Source organism: Kryptolebias marmoratus, linkage group LG13 (genome assembly GCF_001649575.2).
Source record: "Kryptolebias marmoratus isolate JLee-2015 linkage group LG13, ASM164957v2, whole genome shotgun sequence".
In the NCBI taxonomy this organism is placed as follows: Eukaryota; Metazoa; Chordata; class Actinopteri; order Cyprinodontiformes; family Rivulidae; genus Kryptolebias; species Kryptolebias marmoratus.
In genome coordinates, this window is record NC_051442.1 from 24443967 (window position 1) to 24463609 (window position 19643).

The window sequence follows — 19643 nt, forward strand, 5'->3', positions numbered from 1 at the left end:
TATCCATGTATCCATCCATCCATGCATCCATGTATCCATCCATCCATGTATCCATCCATCCATCCATCCATGTATCCAACCATCCATCCATCCATCCATCCATCCATCCATCCATCCATCCATCCATCCATCCATCCATCCATCCATCCATCCATCCATCCATCCATTCATCCTTTCAGTTATTTGTCCATCCATCATTTATCCATCTGTCCATCCATCCTCTGAAATGTCATTTTAAGAAGCATATCTCACTTTTTTTAATCAACATCACTTGTGTTAGGTTTTTGTTTGTGAAGAAAAAATAATTTAAAAAAAAAACAATAATTCCCCCCCAAAAAGTTAAAAACAACCAACCAACAAAAAGCTTCTTTTATTTGGATTTACCATGTCCTGGATGACTGAGAATCTACACCGGCAAAAAAAATAGCAAAAAAAATCAGAAACATTTTTTGACTGTGCTGCTGTGAGCACTGAAAAGGCAAATAACTCAGGTGTAGTTGTCTGTGAGTGCTGTAAGAATCTAACCAATCAAACCCCTGACTCACTCATATGTAAAATAAGATAAAATATGATCTATGAAGTCTTTATTATTTCAAAGGAAATGCAGAAGTTGCGGGCTGTGTCAGGAATCATGACTCTGATTTAAACAAGCAAATCAAGACAGTGAGTGAGTGAGTTTGCTCCCTTCCATGCCTGGAACAGTGCTCAGTATCTTGGAGAGTCCCTCCTTTACACAAGTAAAAAGTCTGCTGTTCTGGATGTTGTTTTGCATTTGTTTGTGAAAAAGAGTTTATTAAAAAGAAGAAAAGTTTATTTTGCACTGTAAATGTTTGTATTCAAATGTTTCACTGCTGAGTTTATTGTAATTTTACACAATGTCATTATTTGTTTTCCTGTATGGATTTTGTGGATCCTTGTGTTATTCATGTCGGCGTATGTTTAGTTTTGCTTCTTGTTCTTTGTGTTTCCTGTGTCACTCTTCACCTGCCCTCAGCTCTGTTAGTCTTCGGTGCCACGCCCACCTAACCTGTTCCTCATCCTGTCCCAGCTGTAACCCATTTCCCACTCACCCTCTGTTTGTTTAAAAACGAGTTCTTTTCATTCATACCTCACTGGTTCATTCATTTCTGCTTGTCAATCCCATGTTCCTGTGTTGTTTTTTTCATGCTCCTTACAGTTTTGCTCCTCACATTCCTAGTAAGTTTTTGTCTTGGTTTTTGCTGCCACGTCAGGCTTTTGTTTTTGTTTTCATTTTGTTCATAAATGAAATTAATTTGTACTTTGCTATGAGTCTGCATGCCTCACCCAACCCTAACAGCACAAATGTTTTTGTTTTTGTATTTATTTTGCATGAATAGGTCATTTTCCTATGTGTTGGACCAAATATAAAAATAAATATTTCCCTTTTGAGAATTATTGGTTTTTCACTTTTTCCACAATGAAATGAATCATTTTTCCATTTCAAACTAGTGGAATTAGTGGTGTGAATCGGTGGGAACTGGGAGTAGAACTTGTGTGCGCACATGATTCAATGACTCAAATAAATAAAAAATTTGATTCCTTTTGGTGAGGGATTCATTCGTAATTTAATCAGTAAAAAGAATCAAACACCACTACAAACAAATAGAGCATTAATAAATTTTCATTGTTTGAGTTATATGTTAGCATACCTTGCCATGTTTCTAAATGTTTAACTTTAACAATTATTCATGACAGTTCGTTGTGTACAGATGGATCTGCTAAGGGAAAAAAGACAGTTGGTGTCAAAGACAGAAGTCTAGGTTATATTTATAAATAATTAAAACTTCACATTTTCTTGAAACATATTCTTAACTAAATAAAAAAAATCAACATAACACATCTCTCAATATTTTATCTTAAAGCTAAGACGAACAAAATTTTCAGGTCAAAAACTGTAGTACCTTCAATAATCATTGAATCAAACTATTTATATGTTACAGTCTGATAACGTTGGGCTTTCAGTCATCAGCAAACAAATTATTTCTGCAAACTGAAGACATTTCCAATTAGACTGAACATTAATATTTACCATGAACTTCTCAATCTTGCCATAAACGATTTTTTTCGGGGAAGTTGAAATTAATTTCCCATAGAATTTAAAATAAAACAAAACCACATTAAAAAAAAGTTTTTTTTTCTGATACACTATATAACCAAAGTATTCCCTCACCCATCCAAACAATTTAACTTCGGTGTTCCAATCACTTCCATGGCCACAGCTGTATAAAATAAAGCAACTAGCTATGCAGACTGCTTCTACAAACATTTGTGAAAGAATGGGTCAGTTTTAGCACCTCAGTGAATTCCAGTGTGGTACCGTGACATAATTTCCTCACTACTAAGTGATAGACCACTTAAACTCAAAGACTGGGCTCAGTGGATGCTGAGATGCATAGTGCACAGAGATCACCAACATTCTGCAAAGTTAATAGCTATAGATCAGCAAACTTCATGTGGCATTCAGATTAGTAGCAAGAAGAGTGCATAGAGAGAGTCGTGTAATGGGTTTCCATGGCCGAGCAGCTGCATCCAAGCCTTATATTACCAAGTAAGGCTTGGTGATGTAACGATGCAGTGGTGCAAAGCACACTGCAGCTGGACAGCAGTGGAGACGTGTGCTCTGGAGTAATGAATCACACTTCTCTATCTGGCAATCCAATTGATGAGTCCGGGTTTGCCAGGAGAACAGTGCTTGTCTGACTGCATTGTGCCAAGTGTAAAGTTTGGTGAAAGGGGAGGATTATGATGGGGGGTTGTTTTTCAGGAGTTGGGCTTGGTTCTTAGTTCCAGAGAAAGGAACTCTTAATGCTTCAGCATACCAAGACATTTTGGACCATTTCATGCTCCCAACATTGTGGGAACAATTTGGGATGGCCCCTTTCTGTTCCAACATGACTGTGCACCAGTGCACAAAGCAAGGTCCATAAAGACATGGATTGGTGTGGAAGAACTTGATTGGATAGAAACTGCAAACCAGGCCTTCTCGTCCAACATCAGTGTCTTACCTCATAAATGTGGTTTGGAAAGAATGATTAAAAATTCCCATAAAGACACTCCTAAACCTGTGGAAAGTCTTCTTGACAGAGTTGAAGCTGTTATAGCTGCAATGGGTGGGCCGACATCATATTAAACCCTATGAATTAAGAATGAAATGTCACTCAAGTTTATATGCATGTGAAGAGAGAACAAATACTTTTGGCAATATAGTGTATGTCCAAGGAGAAAGTTCAAAACAATGTGAAGAATACTATTGATAAAAATAAAATAAAAAAAAAAACTTATTTTGAATATTCTTTAAAACTAGAAGAAAGGACAAAAGAAACATTTTAGTGGGTCAATAATAATGTTTTGCAAAATATTTCATGAACTCCCTTTGCATCAGTTTATGTTCTGGTTGAACAAAAATGCTCACAACTGTGTACAAATTCAACACACAGTCTTCTTTAAATTTGGAGCAGGAAGGGCACAAACACTATCAAGAAGAGACAGGTCTGAGCATGTACTGCCATTGCACTGCCGCTGCCATCCTGAACTGCACTTGGTCCTACAGGAGAGAAGAGCGAAACACTTTATTAAAATACAATAACAAATTATTGGTATCACCAATATTGATGACTTTTTCTTTTGTGTTAGCATTAGTAGAGATGGTTTATTTAGAGAAGAATGGTTTGGTGATAAGGTCAGCACAATTGCACATTGCACCAAATATGAGAAAAATGTGCTCATAGAAAAAATACTAAAACCTTACATGATTTGGCATAAGAAGTAACTAGAGCCACAAATTATATAATTTTACAATAAAGTTAGTGAAAAATAAACAGAGATGGGGGATGGGGGGTGGGACGATATTAATGTCACTGAGCCAACTCAGAATAGGTCTGTGGGCTGGACAGAACATGTTCATTACATTTAATACACAAAATCATCCTCAGATATTCAGATTTCTCCTGATCAGTTCTGCCTGTTTTAGCTCATTTCAGAATGAGTGGATTTAGGGCTACGTCACTATTATGCAAATTAGCTGCTGTAGGCCACGCCCCCAACTCAGTGTCCCGCCTCAGAATATAAAAACTCTCTGAAGGATTAAACTCTGCAGATCTGATCCACATTTATATCGTTATTAATTCAAACTCTGAGGATTCTGACTTTGGGACAGCGGCACTTAGCCGTTCCAAACCGACATTTGACAAGTAGTAGAGCAGCAATAAATGGGTCCGAAACCTGACTGGTAGTGGGTCGGGACAGTGGCAACATAGACACGTGTTCTTTATTGCAGCCGAAAAGATAACATTTTCATTTTTCTAGCAGACATTGTTCAGCTTTACTACTTCAGTTTCAGCTTCTTTAGTGGCTGTGGCTCAGTGCTTAAGTCATCCTTCAATGAGAGAGTTGGAGGATCAATTCTTGACAGCAGTCACATGTTGAAGTGTCCCTGGGCAAGACACGGAACCCTTCATTGCCTCCAATGTTTGCTCTATCGATGTATGAATGGAGTTTAAAGCCCTGATTAGACTCTACAGAATGACTTATTCAAATTAGCTTTGTACTGTATGAATGTGTGTTTAGATGGGCTAATAAGGGCACAGATTATGTTGCAAAGAGCTTAGAGTGGCTTGGTTGACTAGAGAGGTGCTATACAGTCCATTTAGCAAATTTCAGCAAAGACAATCAACCCTCAGCATTTATACTGTATTTTTGTAAATTGTATAGTTAGTGAAGAAGGAGCTAAGCTGCAAGGCAAAACTATATTATCATTTGTTTTTTTTCAGCCTACGTTCCTACCTATAGTCATGAACTTTAGTGACCTAAAGAATGAGACTGTGAACACAGGAAGTTGAAATGAGTTTTGTCTGCAGGGTAGCTGGGCTATCCCTGATGAGTTTGGTTATCCAGTAAGGACTAGGAGTAGAGCCGCTGCTCCTCCACTTTCAGAGGAGTCAGTTGAGGTGGTTCAGGCATCTGGCTGCCTCCCTAGGGAGGTGTTCTAAGTATGTTCAACTGGTAGGAGACCCCAGGGAAGACCTAGGACCCACTCCAAGACTATGTTTCTTGGCTGGCCTGTGAACGCTTTGGAATCCTCCCATAAGAGCTGGAAGACGTAGCTGTGGAAAGAGATGTCGGGGCTTCCCTGCTCAAGCTGCTGCCCCTGTGACCTGACTCCAGAATAAGCATCAGACAATGGATGGATGGATGGATGGATGAATGGATGGGGGTTAAACAATCTGCAAAACTGACTACAAAGAACTAATGAGAATTTGAAATTTCTACAAAAAAACAGTGTTGATACTGTTTTGATTTTTGTTTTTTCCCCCAAGTACTATTTTAATATTGCATAATAGTAATGTTAAGTAATATTCAGTACTGAGTACTGAATTACTTTACTGAAATTTGCTGAAGAAGCTCAAACTGTATAAATGTGGTTACTATGTTATATTATTAAATAAAAAAAAGTAAACAGGTGGAGCTTCTTACAGACAGTTCAAATTTTTTTTACGTTTTTTACAAAAGTAAAAAAAATTGAAAAAGCATCTTCCAAGAGTATTGAGTCCATAATTTTTGCCAGGGGGTTGTAGTCTTTTGCATGCTGTGTAATTAAACACCTCAACACTTTTACAGAGAAGGAGCTCAGACAACACCTAGCTGCTATTTTCTGTCCTAAATCTTCTAAATGCAGAAGGAGCAGAGTTCATTGTTTGTGTTCTGCCTACAACTTTTTTGCTTGGTTTTTGCTCAACAAATGATGCCACACAGTATAATACTAAAATGAGTTTTTATGCCCTGATTTACAACACATTTGATTCGAGAATTCAGTTTTTATACTGACTGCAAAAGACTACATCATCATTGTTTAACAATGTATGAAGTTCACAGGAATCTGCTGTTTAAAATACAGTATTTTTTTACCACAATTTCTGATGCAAATATGCCAATGCAAGTGTGTAATATGTTCTTCCTTTTGGAAACAAGACATGTTTCATCAAAATAACTGCATTGCATGAAGATTAAAAGCTGTTTTTACTTTATTACTTTAAAGCCTTTGATAAAGCAACAACTCATTTCCCTTGGATTTCAGTTAGTTCACCATAGTTTCCTTTGGGGCATCTTTCCAATTACCCTTATTCCTAATCCTGTATATGGCTTATAAGAATAATTATAGTCATTTATAGCAGAACATAAAGTTAATAATTTTGTTCTGACAATTTAAAGACATAAGTTTGCTTATGAGATGCAGCAATTTGAATTCAAAAGAAGACCCTGTGAAATGTTGGTGTCATTCAGTTCTGTTCTACTGTTACAGCAGCATGTTATTTCGTTTTAAAAACATTTACAAGCTTTTAAACATGAACTCTAAAGTTCTAACAATCACTATTTGATTTGGGTTAATGAAATACACACGTAAACCAGTATCTCACTGGGTTGCAACTCTTGGAGACTAGTAGGTGACTCAAATAGGCAGATTTTCCATTGAAGTCTCACTGAATTTTGATGGTTTGTGACCAAACAACTAGCAAGACATATTTGAACAATCAGCTTTTGAAAATCATGACCTATTTTTTGTGTGCTCAGCTTACAAAATCCCATTCTTGCATGTGCACATTATTTTGTTGTCCATCGCCAGCCACATCATACCTAACTCGGCTTGTTTTTTTTTCACAAATTGAGAACTACCAGCGAATGTCGCAAAACATTCTGGAGAATTACTCATTCACCAACTTGTTGCAGCCCAGTTATGTACCACCTTTACTGTTCTATTTGCAATCCGTGCTTTTTGTGTGGCACAGGAAGTACATTTAAAATAACCACAGGTACAAAAAGTCACTCAAGCATAAAAAATGTAGTTAATAATATTGAATACTTACATTGGGGAAAAAAGCAGGGAAAAAAAATCAAAATATAGTACACATCACAGGAAGGCATTTAGGTATGCAGAGAATAAAAAGATGAAACACAGTTAACAAAAAAGGTTGCATTTCACATTTTCCAACAATTTACATGACATCTGTATGGCAGTTATCGTTGTATTTTCTTTGTTCAAACATGAAACACAATCACTGGAACATGAACATTCATACTGTAAGGCAAATATGAAAAACAGTGTTAACTGACAGAATGAAAGAAAATATTTCTTTCTTCTTGTCAAATAAAAGAGTAATACTGCAACCAAACAGTGAGGTGTTACAGCATGCACTTAATGCTTTCAGTCCATGGTTGCAATGCATGCTGGGGCAGAAAACTAACCTTGTAATAATGTTGAGCTGGTAGGTTCAGTTTCCACTAGATCCAAGAAACAAGTGCAACAAAGTATCAGGTTTCTATCAGGACAGCACGACTACCTGACAATACTTGTACAAAAATGAGGTAGTCTCCTATGTGCACTTTCTGTCTGCTCAGATCCTTATTTTCCAACTTTTCACTGTACAGCCTGATGGTACCTAAACAGAATCACCAGAGAGAAATTTGGAGCCCATTTAATTAATCTGCCACAGCCAAAGGCAAAAGGGCAACTATTTTTTGTCCACGTCTGTGCGTGTTGGTTGGTTGACTGCAGTGTCAGCAAAATATCCCATGAACCACTGGAGGGATTTTATTTAGAAACTTTCAAAAAATAATCATTAAATGTGTAAACAATTAACTGTTAGAGTTAACCAAATTTAAGATGTCTGCCAAAACATACTGACCTCAGGAAACACAAGAGCTGTCACTCAGACAAATTTCCAGATGTTGTGCTAAAATGTGCTGAGCACCATTCCCAACACATATTTGGAGCACAACACATTGCACCACATTTTTTCTTAAAAATTTGGCATTAATTATTGGCATCAACCCTGTCTGTCTGTTAGCAAAATGTGTCATAAACCACTGAACAAATTGTAATATAATTTTCTGAAAGTACTTAGTGACTAGACATCTACAACTGATTAACTTTTGGAGTCAACCTAATCTTAAGGTTGCATTCTATTATTTTATTTATTTGTTGTTTACATTATACACAATATCCCAACTTTTTCAGAAATAGGGTTGCAACATCAGAGACGGGTTTTGCCAATAGAACTCTTTCAATCATATATAAATTATACTCACAATACAGGAGGAAACTTGTGTTTGAGCTCCCCAGTTTATTGATGGCAACACATGTGTAATTTCCCAAATCTCCATCAGACACATTAAAGAACGTCAGCTTTGACAGCGATCCAGTGCTGACTATTTCTATGCCATCAAGGCCATTAGAGATCCTAAATGAGAGGGAACAAAACAATGAGAAAAAATGAGTTTTCATGTTTTTTTTTCTTAAGTAAACACTTCAATAAAACATTCCAGTGGCCTATTTCTCTGATTTAAAATGTTAATGATTTGATTTTGGAGCTTTTTGTGTCAAAATCCCAACGTGGGGTGACTGTGAGGGTGGAGTTATTGTCCTTGGTTGGTGGCTTAGTCAGTGCCTCAGCCAGTTGTGGCAGTTCATTGTAGGACACTACTGAGGAGGTTACTGCCACGTTGTTTATCAGTGAAAATGGAAGCAGAAGAAGAAGCTAATTTTGTTAACAAGAGTAAAGGCTTATTTATTTATTTATGTTTTTTGGTCTGGAGTGCTACAGTAAGAAACTCGAGCCCTAGATACATGCGGTGGGTGGCATTTTGAACAGCAGCATGTAGCGGGCCAGACAGCAACAGCTGGCAATCTGGACAGTGACAGGTGTTGGGTGGCAGTCCAGACAGCGAGAGGAAGCAAGGTAGCATTTTGAACAGTGGCAGGTGGAGGGTGGTGGTCCGGAGAGCGGCAGGATGTGGTATGGACAGTGGCAGGCAACAGGTCCAGACAGTGTCAGGTTGCAGGTGGCGGTCTGAACAGCAACAGGCGGCATATCAAATGGTGACAAGATGCAGGTGTAGACAGTGATAGACGTTAGGTGGTGGTGCGGACAGTGACAAGTGGTGGGTAGCAGTACAGACAGAGACAGACGGTGGGTGTGGACAGGGACAGTGCTATAGAGAGAGAGAGTTACGACACTCCCATAGATCACTATAAAAAGAATGGAATGTGGAAGTCACGTGGTTCATGCAGCCTCAAATAGTTCCAAACAGCAGGAGTTCCAGCATTGAACGTAGTTCATTCTCTGTGTTTTAGAAGTGTTTTCTCCGGTAAGATGAAAATACAACACATCTTTGCCATTGTGAAGCGTTAGTAGACTGTTCTGTATCACAATTTATCAACATTAATATTTTCATGCCTCCAGTTTTAGTTAATTAAGCATGTTAACTTGCAGTTTGTAACTACAGCTAGCTCATTGCCAACATGGCAAGTTTAAACGGGTCTATTTCAGTCTGTTTAATTCAGCATTTTAAAATATCCATTACAGCTTCAATTTTGAAAATTAATGATTTTCTAATTTTTGTGGTAATTTCAGAAACTGAACTATATCAACTAGAAAATATTTAACATTTTCTCTGCAAGATTGTCGTGGTTAATTTAGTTCAAGTTATAGATCCTTTGTTAAAGACTGCAACATAACATTATTAAAGAAAAACGTGAGCGAGGAGATGACACAATTTTTTTAATGCTTTACAGGTAAACTACAGGAGAATGCATGGTGCATTCAAAGTATCAGAAAGGTAACAAGATCTTCTTCTCTGTCTTCCCAAAACAAAAATAGCAGAATCAAGATGTTTGAATAAAATGACTTTAACAAAGTTGGTATTTAATGGAGGACTGTATTTACATTTATTTTATATTATTAGCTTAGCATAAGGTAGTTACAGGTTAAGTTGAGATGAGAATCTCTGTCAATCCAGAACAAGGAATAAAAATTATTACCAAGAATATATCAGCATCAATACACTGTAGAATAGTAACAAAAAACTTATTAAGCTATCACAGGTAACACTACTCCCTTTGCATTCATTTTCAATCTTCATGTTTTCAGACTGACTGAGTGTTGAGCTAAGATATGACGAGTTTGGTGGAACTGGTCAGTCCTGTCAATGATGGAGAAATTGAGCTGGTAAGTTAATGGCGGACTGATGGAGTTGACTGGGTGATGAGGAGGCTGTCAAAATAAAAATGAAATCAAAGTGATTAGAAATTAGTTTGTCACATACCAAATGCAAGCATTACAACAACTTTTTCTGAAATTTACTTAAGATGCCACGACTCTGTATGAATATAACTTGAACAGTGAAATTTTATAAATTTAAGGGACAAAAAAAATCCCTCCAAGCATACCATCTATATGTACAGGTGCTGAAGCTGATCTGGGTGGTGTGGCGTTTGCAAAGGAGAGGCCAAGCTATGGCAACAATCAAGGTATTTGGTGGGGGCTTGCTTGTTGTGGCACAAGATGCTGTTTGGCATTGTTTTTTCTTCGTGTTTCTTATCTGGCTTTTACTTCCAAGATGCCCAGCATTGTACAGAACTGTTTTTCTTTCATTGAAGATATGTTTTGCTGGTATTCTTAGTCTCAGCCTGATGAATCTGCTGGTTATTTTTCTTTGCACATCATGACATGAAGGAAGCATGCTTTGTATTAGACTTGCTTCTCTCCCTAGAGTATCCATGGCGTTTGGGAGCGCCATGAAAGATTGGTCAGTCCTTGTTCTGAAAAGCTTTTCCACTTTCTGGACCAGACTGAAGGCGTCGTGTGATGGCCGACACAGGACTCTTGGTTTGAATTCCTTCAGTGTCAACAGGGTACCGTGTTCTCCTTCCAAAGTGTCATCATTTTGCTTAATTGAACTTGAGCATCCTTCACAGATGTTGGAATTTCTGATTATTTTATTTACTATGCACTATGTAAGATGGTACAGAATGCTTGTTTCAGTGTTGGTGAAATCAGGAGTACCTGTGTTTCCAATCAGCTGCTCCACACTCAGGCCAGGACTGGGACATGTCACCTTAATGTCCAGAAACTCTGCCAGAAGACTGCCATCATCCTCCTGATAGCTTCCAGATGTGACTGTCGTAAGAAACTGCCCAACTGAGATTGATCTCAGTGCCTGGTGAAACTCCACTGGTGTTGGGACAGGATACATTTGCCTTATGCAACTGAACAAGTTTTCAAGACAGTCCTGAGTAAACCTGCTTGTCAACACAAACATGTGACCATGGTCAAGCATGTCTTTTTGAATACATAAAATTGAAGATGTTGCCATCACAATTCCTGTTTGCACTGCTTTCCAGCTTTCTGTTTGAACTATCTTAAGTCCACAGAAGACTGCTAATATGTCTTGGAGGAATTTAATGGCTTTGTTGTACTCTTCCATCTTGTGCCTGCTGAGTCCCATCACAGGGTGGCGAGAGGACATGAGATCAAACCAGTGGTTCACCTGCTCCAGAAACCAGGCAGTGGTCAGATTAAAGGTAGGTCGCTGCTCCTGCTCCACCATATATTTCAGACCTGCACTTGCTGAAAACATACATTGCAGGCCCCACCTTCATTTTCTCAAAATGACTTGGCTGAAGGGTTTTTTGTGAGCGATTTGGGGCAATTTTCAAAGGCATTTTTTCCTGAAAATCCACCAAATCTTTCAAAGGACCCAGTGAATCTTCAATGTGTGGAAGTCCCTCTTTTTGTACAATGTCTGGTGGAATTGTAAAGGTCTGTCCACGAACTAGGGCATTCTTCAAATTAGATATGGGACATCTGGCATGAACTACAGCCTTTTGTCTGGTCTTGCTGGGTGTTGAACAGATGTTTGTTTGTGGCCCACTCCAAATGCCCGCCACATCGCTCTGTTAGCACTGCCCATGTCAGTGGTGATGTTTACCACACAAAGCCCAATGGAAGCTGCTCTCTCAATGATTTCAAGCCACCACTTCCTTCCATCTTGTTGTGCTTCCTGCCAAAATAAAAACACTGTGTGACCAGGCAATGTCACATCCCTAAAAAGCTTCCCTGTTCCCAGGTGCAGCTCCACACTTGGTGTGATTGCTATTTCATCCAGAGTAAGGATGCATTCTCTTTCCATCTCTGTCAGTCTGTTAACTTTTAGTTTGAGCATGTCAAACACCTCTCCTAACACACCTGGTTCGAGCTTAATGTGTTGCAGTCTTCTTTGCTGGGTTCTGATGTCAGGTAGCAGAATACTCATGTCCTGAAGAAGCCTGTAGGCTGTTCAGCCCATAGAAAAAAGTTGTATGGCTTCTTTTAATGTGTCTTTGTGTCATCTAATGCCTCTCCTGTTCTTCATGCCAATTGCCTTTATCTAATCTTTTGTAAAAATATGGCCAAATTTCTTTTTCATTGTTAACATTTTTTTTCGCAGGACTGCATTTATTTTCTTGTCTGTGAAGTTCTCCTTCTATCCTCCTTATGTAATTTTGTTGGTGTTCTAAATGCTCCCTCAGGTTTTTCATCTCTGTTCCCTGATTGCACCGCCTGTAGATACATACTCCTGGCCCTGTTGACCCTTGCTCATCATCAGTTCCTGGCATGTCCCTGTTCTCTGAGGCTACATTTTCATCTTCTTTTTCCCCTTCACCTCATTTGTTTCTTCCTTCCTCAATCTCTGAAATCACAATGGCACTGTTAGCATAAAGGTTATTTTTTAATAAAAAAAACATCAAATATATTATTTAACAGTTCGTACCAAAGTTTACTTTAGAACAGTATGTGTGATCACTGTTCACTGGATCAACATGCAGTGGAAGTTCTGCTGTACTTCTCATTGCAGGATCTTTCCTCCTTCTTGGTTCTGGGCGATGAACAAAAATGGTTGGAACTGCATCAGCCCTTAGTCTCACACGGCCTGACTGTGTCTTCCTAAACTGCCCTCTCTCAAAATGTGCCTGTAGAGTGATAAATTAGTTTATTTCCTTGCACATTTATTTGACAGTTAAATATTTTGAGCCCTGATTAAAAAAGGTTTGAGTGTGCAGATTAAACTTACAGCACACAGTTTTCTGTTATTATGGTCTCTGGTGATGGTGAAGTTGCTCCTGCTGACTTGAGCCAACCATTTTTTTCTTCTTTCAGTGTCTTTTGGGAAGCCATACCTACTGATCCCTTTCTCAGACCGGTTGGTGCATCCAAATGCAGCACAGCCAACCATGGCAATCCAATCAACCTACAAAGGGTGGTACACGATATATATAAAAATGTATAATTAAATGAAATTATACATTTATATATATATCTTGTACCACACAAAAAATATATGGATATGTACAATTTCATGGTAAACTCTTTCTTTTGTTCCACCTTCAACATTTTAATTAGTATTTGTATTTGTATGCCTCTCAAAGAAACACGTTTTTATTTGTTTCCCCTTGGTATGACTTTACAGCTATGATTGTTTGAGTCTTCTGAACTGTTTGTTTTCAGGGTGGTCAGCAGACATGGTTGGCGACTTCAAATGGAGCTGCTGTGATGAACCCTCAATCGGACCACTTTTTCACTTTGTCCAAATTTGATAGATAGTTTACTGGTGTAGATGCAATTAATAAAAAGTGTAAATGGTAGTAAAAGTATTTTATTTAAGCTTGTTTTACATTTGACATTAATATTGTGTAATATTTATGCAATATAAATATGACATTTCAATATAATATATTGTCAATTCATTTTTGCACAATTAACACATTTTGTCATCTATTATGATTTTAACTAGAAACAGTTTTATTTAACTAAACATTGTGATCCATTAATTACAATTTTACAATACTTGTCAGGCTACAAGCACAATCAACTCTGTTACAGATTAAGGTACTTGGTTACCATAAAAAAAAAACGAAAAATAGAGTAATTATATCAGAAATGAAGAATTAATCCTCGATCTAAGGTAATGTGGAGCAGAGGCCTGAAGTGCTGGCAGGAAGGACAAGGTATAGCATTCTTGTGCTAGCATGCAGAGAACATCAGAAATAGCTTTAAAATAGTTGTTGTTACTTCTGTTTGTTTACGTGTATAACGTTATTAAAAAAACATGGCTATATTAATCACCGTACTGCATATACATTTTTTTCTAACAAATATGGTCTCTACCTATGTGTTTGCAGGTCTCGTTTCCCTTTAAAATTTATAACGGTGATTAATGTTCCTGCTGCGTCTAAAAATGCTTTGGTAAAACACAGTCATTGAAGTAATCAGTAATCAGTTCATTATTGCTCAATAATTACCGAAAGTCGCCGGCCAGAGTAAGTCTTTTTTTTTTTATATGTCGCACCACAATCCGCTCAAACTGACTGACAGCGATGAGATTTTTTGGGGCTGTTTGGAACTCTTGACAGCTCCATGAACCACGTGACCGCGTATCGGCGACTTCACAGAGTGTCGTAACTCTCTCTCTCTCTCTATGACACTGGACAGGGACAGGTGGTGGTCCAGACAGTAACAGAGTTTATTACTTTATTTTCATTTATGTTATCTTCAGAACACTTTTTATTTCCTCTTTAAGGTATGGTATCCAATCCATGGTCCCCATTTGGAAATAAATTAGAGCTCAACGATCCTCCATTCACCTTTCAAACACAAACTAGGAAGCACTTGTTTCCTTGTCTACTGGACAAGGAAAGGAGAAGGGTGAATATGATTGAGGTTCTACACAGAAAACTTATTTACCTTCATCCTCTCATGCTGCTGATGGCGTTTTCTACTCCAGTGTAAGGCTGAAACCAATGACCTAGTTTATTGAGGCTTCAGCGCTGAATGTTTCTGAATAACCTCAGATATCATGGCACGATACATTAAAAAATGTTTAAAATTGTTGGTTATACCATTGAAATAGCGAATATGACATAATGATATTTATTTGTCTCTACATTTATATATAAAATATATAATGAAATGAGGCACGATGACTTCTGGGGATAGGCACCAGCTCCAAGCAACCTGGAATGGAGAAGCGGGTAAAGAAAATAGATGAGTGGATGAGGCACCATTTCAATTGTTCATGGGTGTATTGAGTGCTCCTTGATATTCAACAGCCTTATTGCCTGGGCTGGGTCTGCCCTGGACTGGATCTGATGGAACAGGATCCATTTCAGATGGTAGGACCTTAAACAGCTTGTGGGTAGGGTGAGAGGAATTTTTCAAAATGCTGAGGGCTTTTTTCTTATATTTCTCTTTTAAAAAATGGACTCCAACTGTCACAGTTTCTGGTGTTTTGTTCTTTGTTTAATGTCTTTGTAATTCTTGCTTTGCTTAGGTTGTCTGTTGGTTTCTGTGTTCATGCCTTGTCACCATTCACCTGCCACGCCCATCTCCACCTGTCAGTAATCATTATCACTCACCTGTGCCTATTTACCTCATCATCCTCAGTCTTTAAAAAAACAGTCACTTTTTATCACTCCTCACTGGGTCATTCCGTTCTGCTTGTTCATGTTACCACGTTTGTCCTCTTGTTCCATGCCACGTCTGTTTTTGCCTTTTTGGATTTTTTTGTTATTGTTAGTTTTGCTGCCACGCCAGCCCTTTGTTTTTGTTAGTGTTTTACTTTAATAAATTAGTTTTGGTTTCCTAAAATGAGTCTCTGTTCTGGGTTTGCCTCCGTCTCCCCCCCTTATGACACCAACAGAGGGAATGCGACCCTAATGAATCTCTCAGCCATTTCCACAACACATTACAGGGTCTTCCTGGCATTCACACTGCAGTTGCCATACCAGGAAGTGATGGAGCTTGTCAGGATGCTCTAAGAAGTGTCCTGGTAATTAATGGCAAGCATGGTGATGGGAATTTTGACATGCTTTAGCCTCCTGAAGAAGAGCATACTTTGCTGTGATTTTTTAGCCTGGTGTTGAGAGTCCAGGAGAAATATTCAGTGATGTGAACAGACAAAAACCTTGTGTTCTTGACCCTCTACTCAAAGGAGCTGTTAATGTGCAGGATAGGAGGTTTAGAATTAGCCTTCTTTCTAAAATCCACAATCAGCTAATTAGTTGTGTTGGCACTGAGAGACAGATTGTTGATTCCACAGTAGCTCCCTAACTCTTTCCCCTCAGCTTTGTAAGATGTATTGTCGTCATTGCTAATGAGTCTTACCACTGTTGAAACAACAGATTCAATGAGCTGCTTTTTGCTGAATTTAGCAAAATGGTCATATATCGGCAGAGTGAAGAGCAAAGGACTGAGTACACATTCCTGAGGAACCCCTGTGCTCAACATCTTACAGCCAACACATACTGTCTGGTGTCTTTCTGATAGGAAGTCCAATACCTAATTACAGAGTGAGGTTTTTAGACTGAGCAGAGAGAGTGTCCCTGTAAGCTGCTGTGGGAGGATTGGGACTTGTGATTCATTGCACTCCATGATGACAAAGGTCGGAGCCACAGTAAGGCAGGTTTCAGCTGTTTTCTTAGAAACAAGAATAATGGTGGCAGTTTGAAACTGTGTTGGTACAACAGTCTGTTAGAGAAACATGTTGAAGATATCTATAAACACATCAGCTAACTCAGCAGAACAGCCTTTCAACAAGCAACCCAGAATATTGTTGGGTCCTGCAGCTTTAGACTGTAAACTGATTCTGTTGAACACTCTCCTTACAGAAGCTGCAATCTATTTCAGTCTGACAAACTTGTATCAGGGCACAGTGCAATAATGTCCAGTTTGGTAATATCATTGTGGGAACATTTTGCTCATGTAGTGTGGTGAGGCTGCAGGAGAGTATCAACTGGATGTAGACAATCGCAGGAAAAATCTATTTGCTGAGTGCTAAGAGAACAGCAGCATCACAAATGCCTTCGCACTGAAGGAGGTCTTTTTCAAAATTGCTCTAATCCAGCCACATTCTAATAAATCATGTAGAGTGTAGCAGGGCCATCATCCAGTGTGAAGGTAGCCTTAACACCTGTTAGACTGGTTAATACCTGATTAAAAAAAACACTAGACTTTTACTTTCTCCATTTAAAAAAAATTAAATTATAAACCTAAAATTTTTACCTTCTGTCATTTTTGTACCACTCAAAATCTGCCATAGGTGAGGCATCAGCTTCACACTCCAGCACTCCTTCCTGGCCCAGAGTCACCCCAACATCTCTGCCCTCTGACATGGTTGGAGCATCTACATGAAAATAATAATAAAAAGTCATGTGTACAGGACCACAATCAGCACAGGTTTAGTCTGTTTCTGCTGGAGGCGTCTTCAAGTTAAAACGGAGGTTTTCCTTTGCATTGTTGCCATTGTGCATGTTCAGATTTAGAGAGCACAGATTTACTGTAGAAGAAAAAGATTTACTGTAATCTGATGGTTTCCTTAGATAGATAACATGTACTAATTAGCTTCTTATAATGTATGTGAATGCTTCTGTACAGTGCCGTCAAATGACATTTGTTGTGAATTGGTGCTATATAAATAAATTGAACTGAACTAAGTCAAATTCATCTAACCAATAAAACTGGTGTAAATTTTGCACTCAGTTTTCAGATAAATTTAAGTCATTTTTGAAATTCTACCAAATCTTAACATTTCAAACTGAATAAAGTAAATTTAGGAGTTACAGGAAATCACACTAAAAATAGATCATTTTTATTTCACATATCTCATTATATAAATCAACTTTTTTTAATAGTTTAATTTCAGTTTTGTTTGGTGCTGGGCAGAAGTATTGCTGGAATTTCAAGTGATTGCTAATATAGTATTAGGCAAATTTGCATCCACATCTATATATGTTGCCAAAACCATAATTATATAAAAGACCAGGATTCCCATCAGTTCAGCCCCTCACAGTGTGAAGACGTAACACACAAATTAATCCTGACATGCCTCCTTAGATTGCAGCAATGTCTTGACTGTTGTTCGTTAGTTATTAAAGAATAATATTAAATTTTACTTTTAGAACCCAATTTACTTTATAGGCTACAAATGCTCAAAAATATACATTATTTTTTGTTGTTCACTGAGTTGGGAAAAAAAACATGCAATTCTCCCACATAAACATCAGTTAATCTGTCATCGATCTCATGGTCTTTTGAAGACAGCAGTGGGCGGGCACTCAGCAGGATTACTCCAGCCTTGCTTGATTTAGCTGCTCCTTTTCAGCCTGGCTTCATGTTCATGAAACTGAATAAAGAAAGCCTTTGCCTCTGCTTTGTCTGTTTTAGCTAGTATGGTATTTGGTAATAATTTCTCGGACTCTACCTGCCTGGTGTGTTATTTGCCTGCAATCCTGGGTCCCGACTTTACAAACCTGACAGGATTTATCTCTCTCACCAGATCTTTATCCATGGATACATACAATATCTGGAATTTCATGCACAGTTAATAAATCTAAGGAAATGTTGGTACCTAGTTAAGTTAACATAGACTGGAACCTCCAACGAATGCATTAATATCCTTCAAAACTGTCACAGCCAAGAACGAGGACAGAGAGGCTAAAGAGAGGCACAACCTTGTATTGGCAAGTTATTCTAAATAATGCTTGTTCAAAATAGATCATCCTCAGTACAATTTAGAAATGTGATGAAACTGCATTTGTAAATTGTGTCTAAAAATGAACACGAGGATTATTTAAAATTTAAATCCTGCTGAATATTGATTTTTCTAAAAGGTAAACATTTTATTTCTGACCATTGCTTAATCTGTTCTATTTATTAACAGCACTTTAAATATGTGTTTAAAAGTATTCATTATTACTAAAAAATAACAGAATTCAGCAACTGGACTTACAGTTGACGACAATGTCTACAGTCTGAACATCTGTGCCGATGTCATTGACAGCTGTGCATTCATATGTCCCAGCCCTCTGTCTGTTGATAGACGAGATTTCCAGAAACTCGTCTTCTGAAGCCAGGTCCCCTGTGAAAGATGAAAAGCACAAAGTGGTGACAGTTAGACCTAACTATTAAGCAAAGGATTCCAATAAGGTTGGGCCCCAAGATTCCAGGAGCCCCATAAATTACCTAATAAACTTACCAAATTTTCACGTTCTCGTATGTGCTGTTAATGTGTTAAATATATAATGAAAAAAGTATAGAAATGTTTATTATTTAAAAAAAGGTAGTTAGATGTGTCCTCCCACTGCTATCAGAACCTTGAACTGTTCTGTAGGTTTGATGCATGAATCAGCCTATAGTGGAGCAAATGCAATATCAAGCAGCTCTAGACCATTTTAACCCACATTGAGAAAACTTATCTTAAAGAGAAACTTTAGTGATTTTTGAAGTGATGTTCTGTCAAAAGGTTATTGATAGTTATAACCTTAACAGCTGTGACATCAGTCATAGAACACAGACTATGAAGAAAAGGGCAAAATACATTATCCAGGCTAGCCTAATGAGTAAATGACCAAATGAGGACCTCTGTTTATATATATATGTGTATTGCTTCCCAGCCTGGGGCCTTTCTGGGTGGAGTTTGCATGCTCTCCCTGTGCGCATGTGGGTTTACTCCTGGTACTCTGGTTTCCTCCCACAGACCAAAAAAAGCATGTTAGGTTAATTGATGACTCTAAAATTGTCCCTAGGTGTGAGTGAGAGTGTGAATGGTTGTTTGTCCATATGTGTCCCTGTGATGGACTTGCGACCTGTCCAGGGTGTCCCCTGCCTCTCGCACAGTGACTGCTGGGGATAAGCACCAGCTCCCCGAGACCCAAAATGGAGAAGCGGGTAAAGAAAATGGATGGATGGATATATCTATATATATATATATATATATATATATATATATATATATATATATATATATATATATAT

General features: G+C 38.1%; 1 protein-coding gene and 1 long non-coding RNA gene across 6 annotated transcripts in view; one reads left to right on the plus strand and one right to left on the minus strand.

The window, feature by feature from the left end:
• Positions 1-386: 386 nt before the first annotated feature.
• ntm (neurotrimin) overlaps positions 387-19643 on the minus strand; it is a 295982-nt gene continuing 276725 nt past the window's right edge. For 3 of the 5 annotated variants that reach the window (XM_037979030.1, XM_037979028.1, XM_037979032.1), the window contains 5 exons: positions 18619-18747; positions 16893-17013; positions 8104-8255; positions 7261-7454; positions 3478-3553 (listed from right to left, as the gene is read on the minus strand). In XM_037979030.1, the coding sequence (XP_037834958.1) occupies positions 7327-7454; positions 8104-8255; positions 16893-17013; positions 18619-18747 (530 nt within the window). In that variant the 3' untranslated portion in view covers positions 3478-3553; positions 7261-7326. Of the gene's footprint in view, positions 3554-7260; positions 7455-8103; positions 8256-16892; positions 17014-18618; positions 18748-19643 lie in introns of all 5 variants that reach the window. The other 2 variants (XM_037979029.1, XM_037979031.1) reach the window with 2 other exon arrangements.
• Positions 8391-13504, plus strand: LOC108250835. Its single transcript, XR_001809319.3, has 6 exons — positions 8391-9162; positions 9590-9633; positions 9945-10022; positions 10259-11377; positions 12993-13194; positions 13341-13504. It is a non-coding gene; the product is annotated as an uncharacterized LOC108250835 (long non-coding RNA).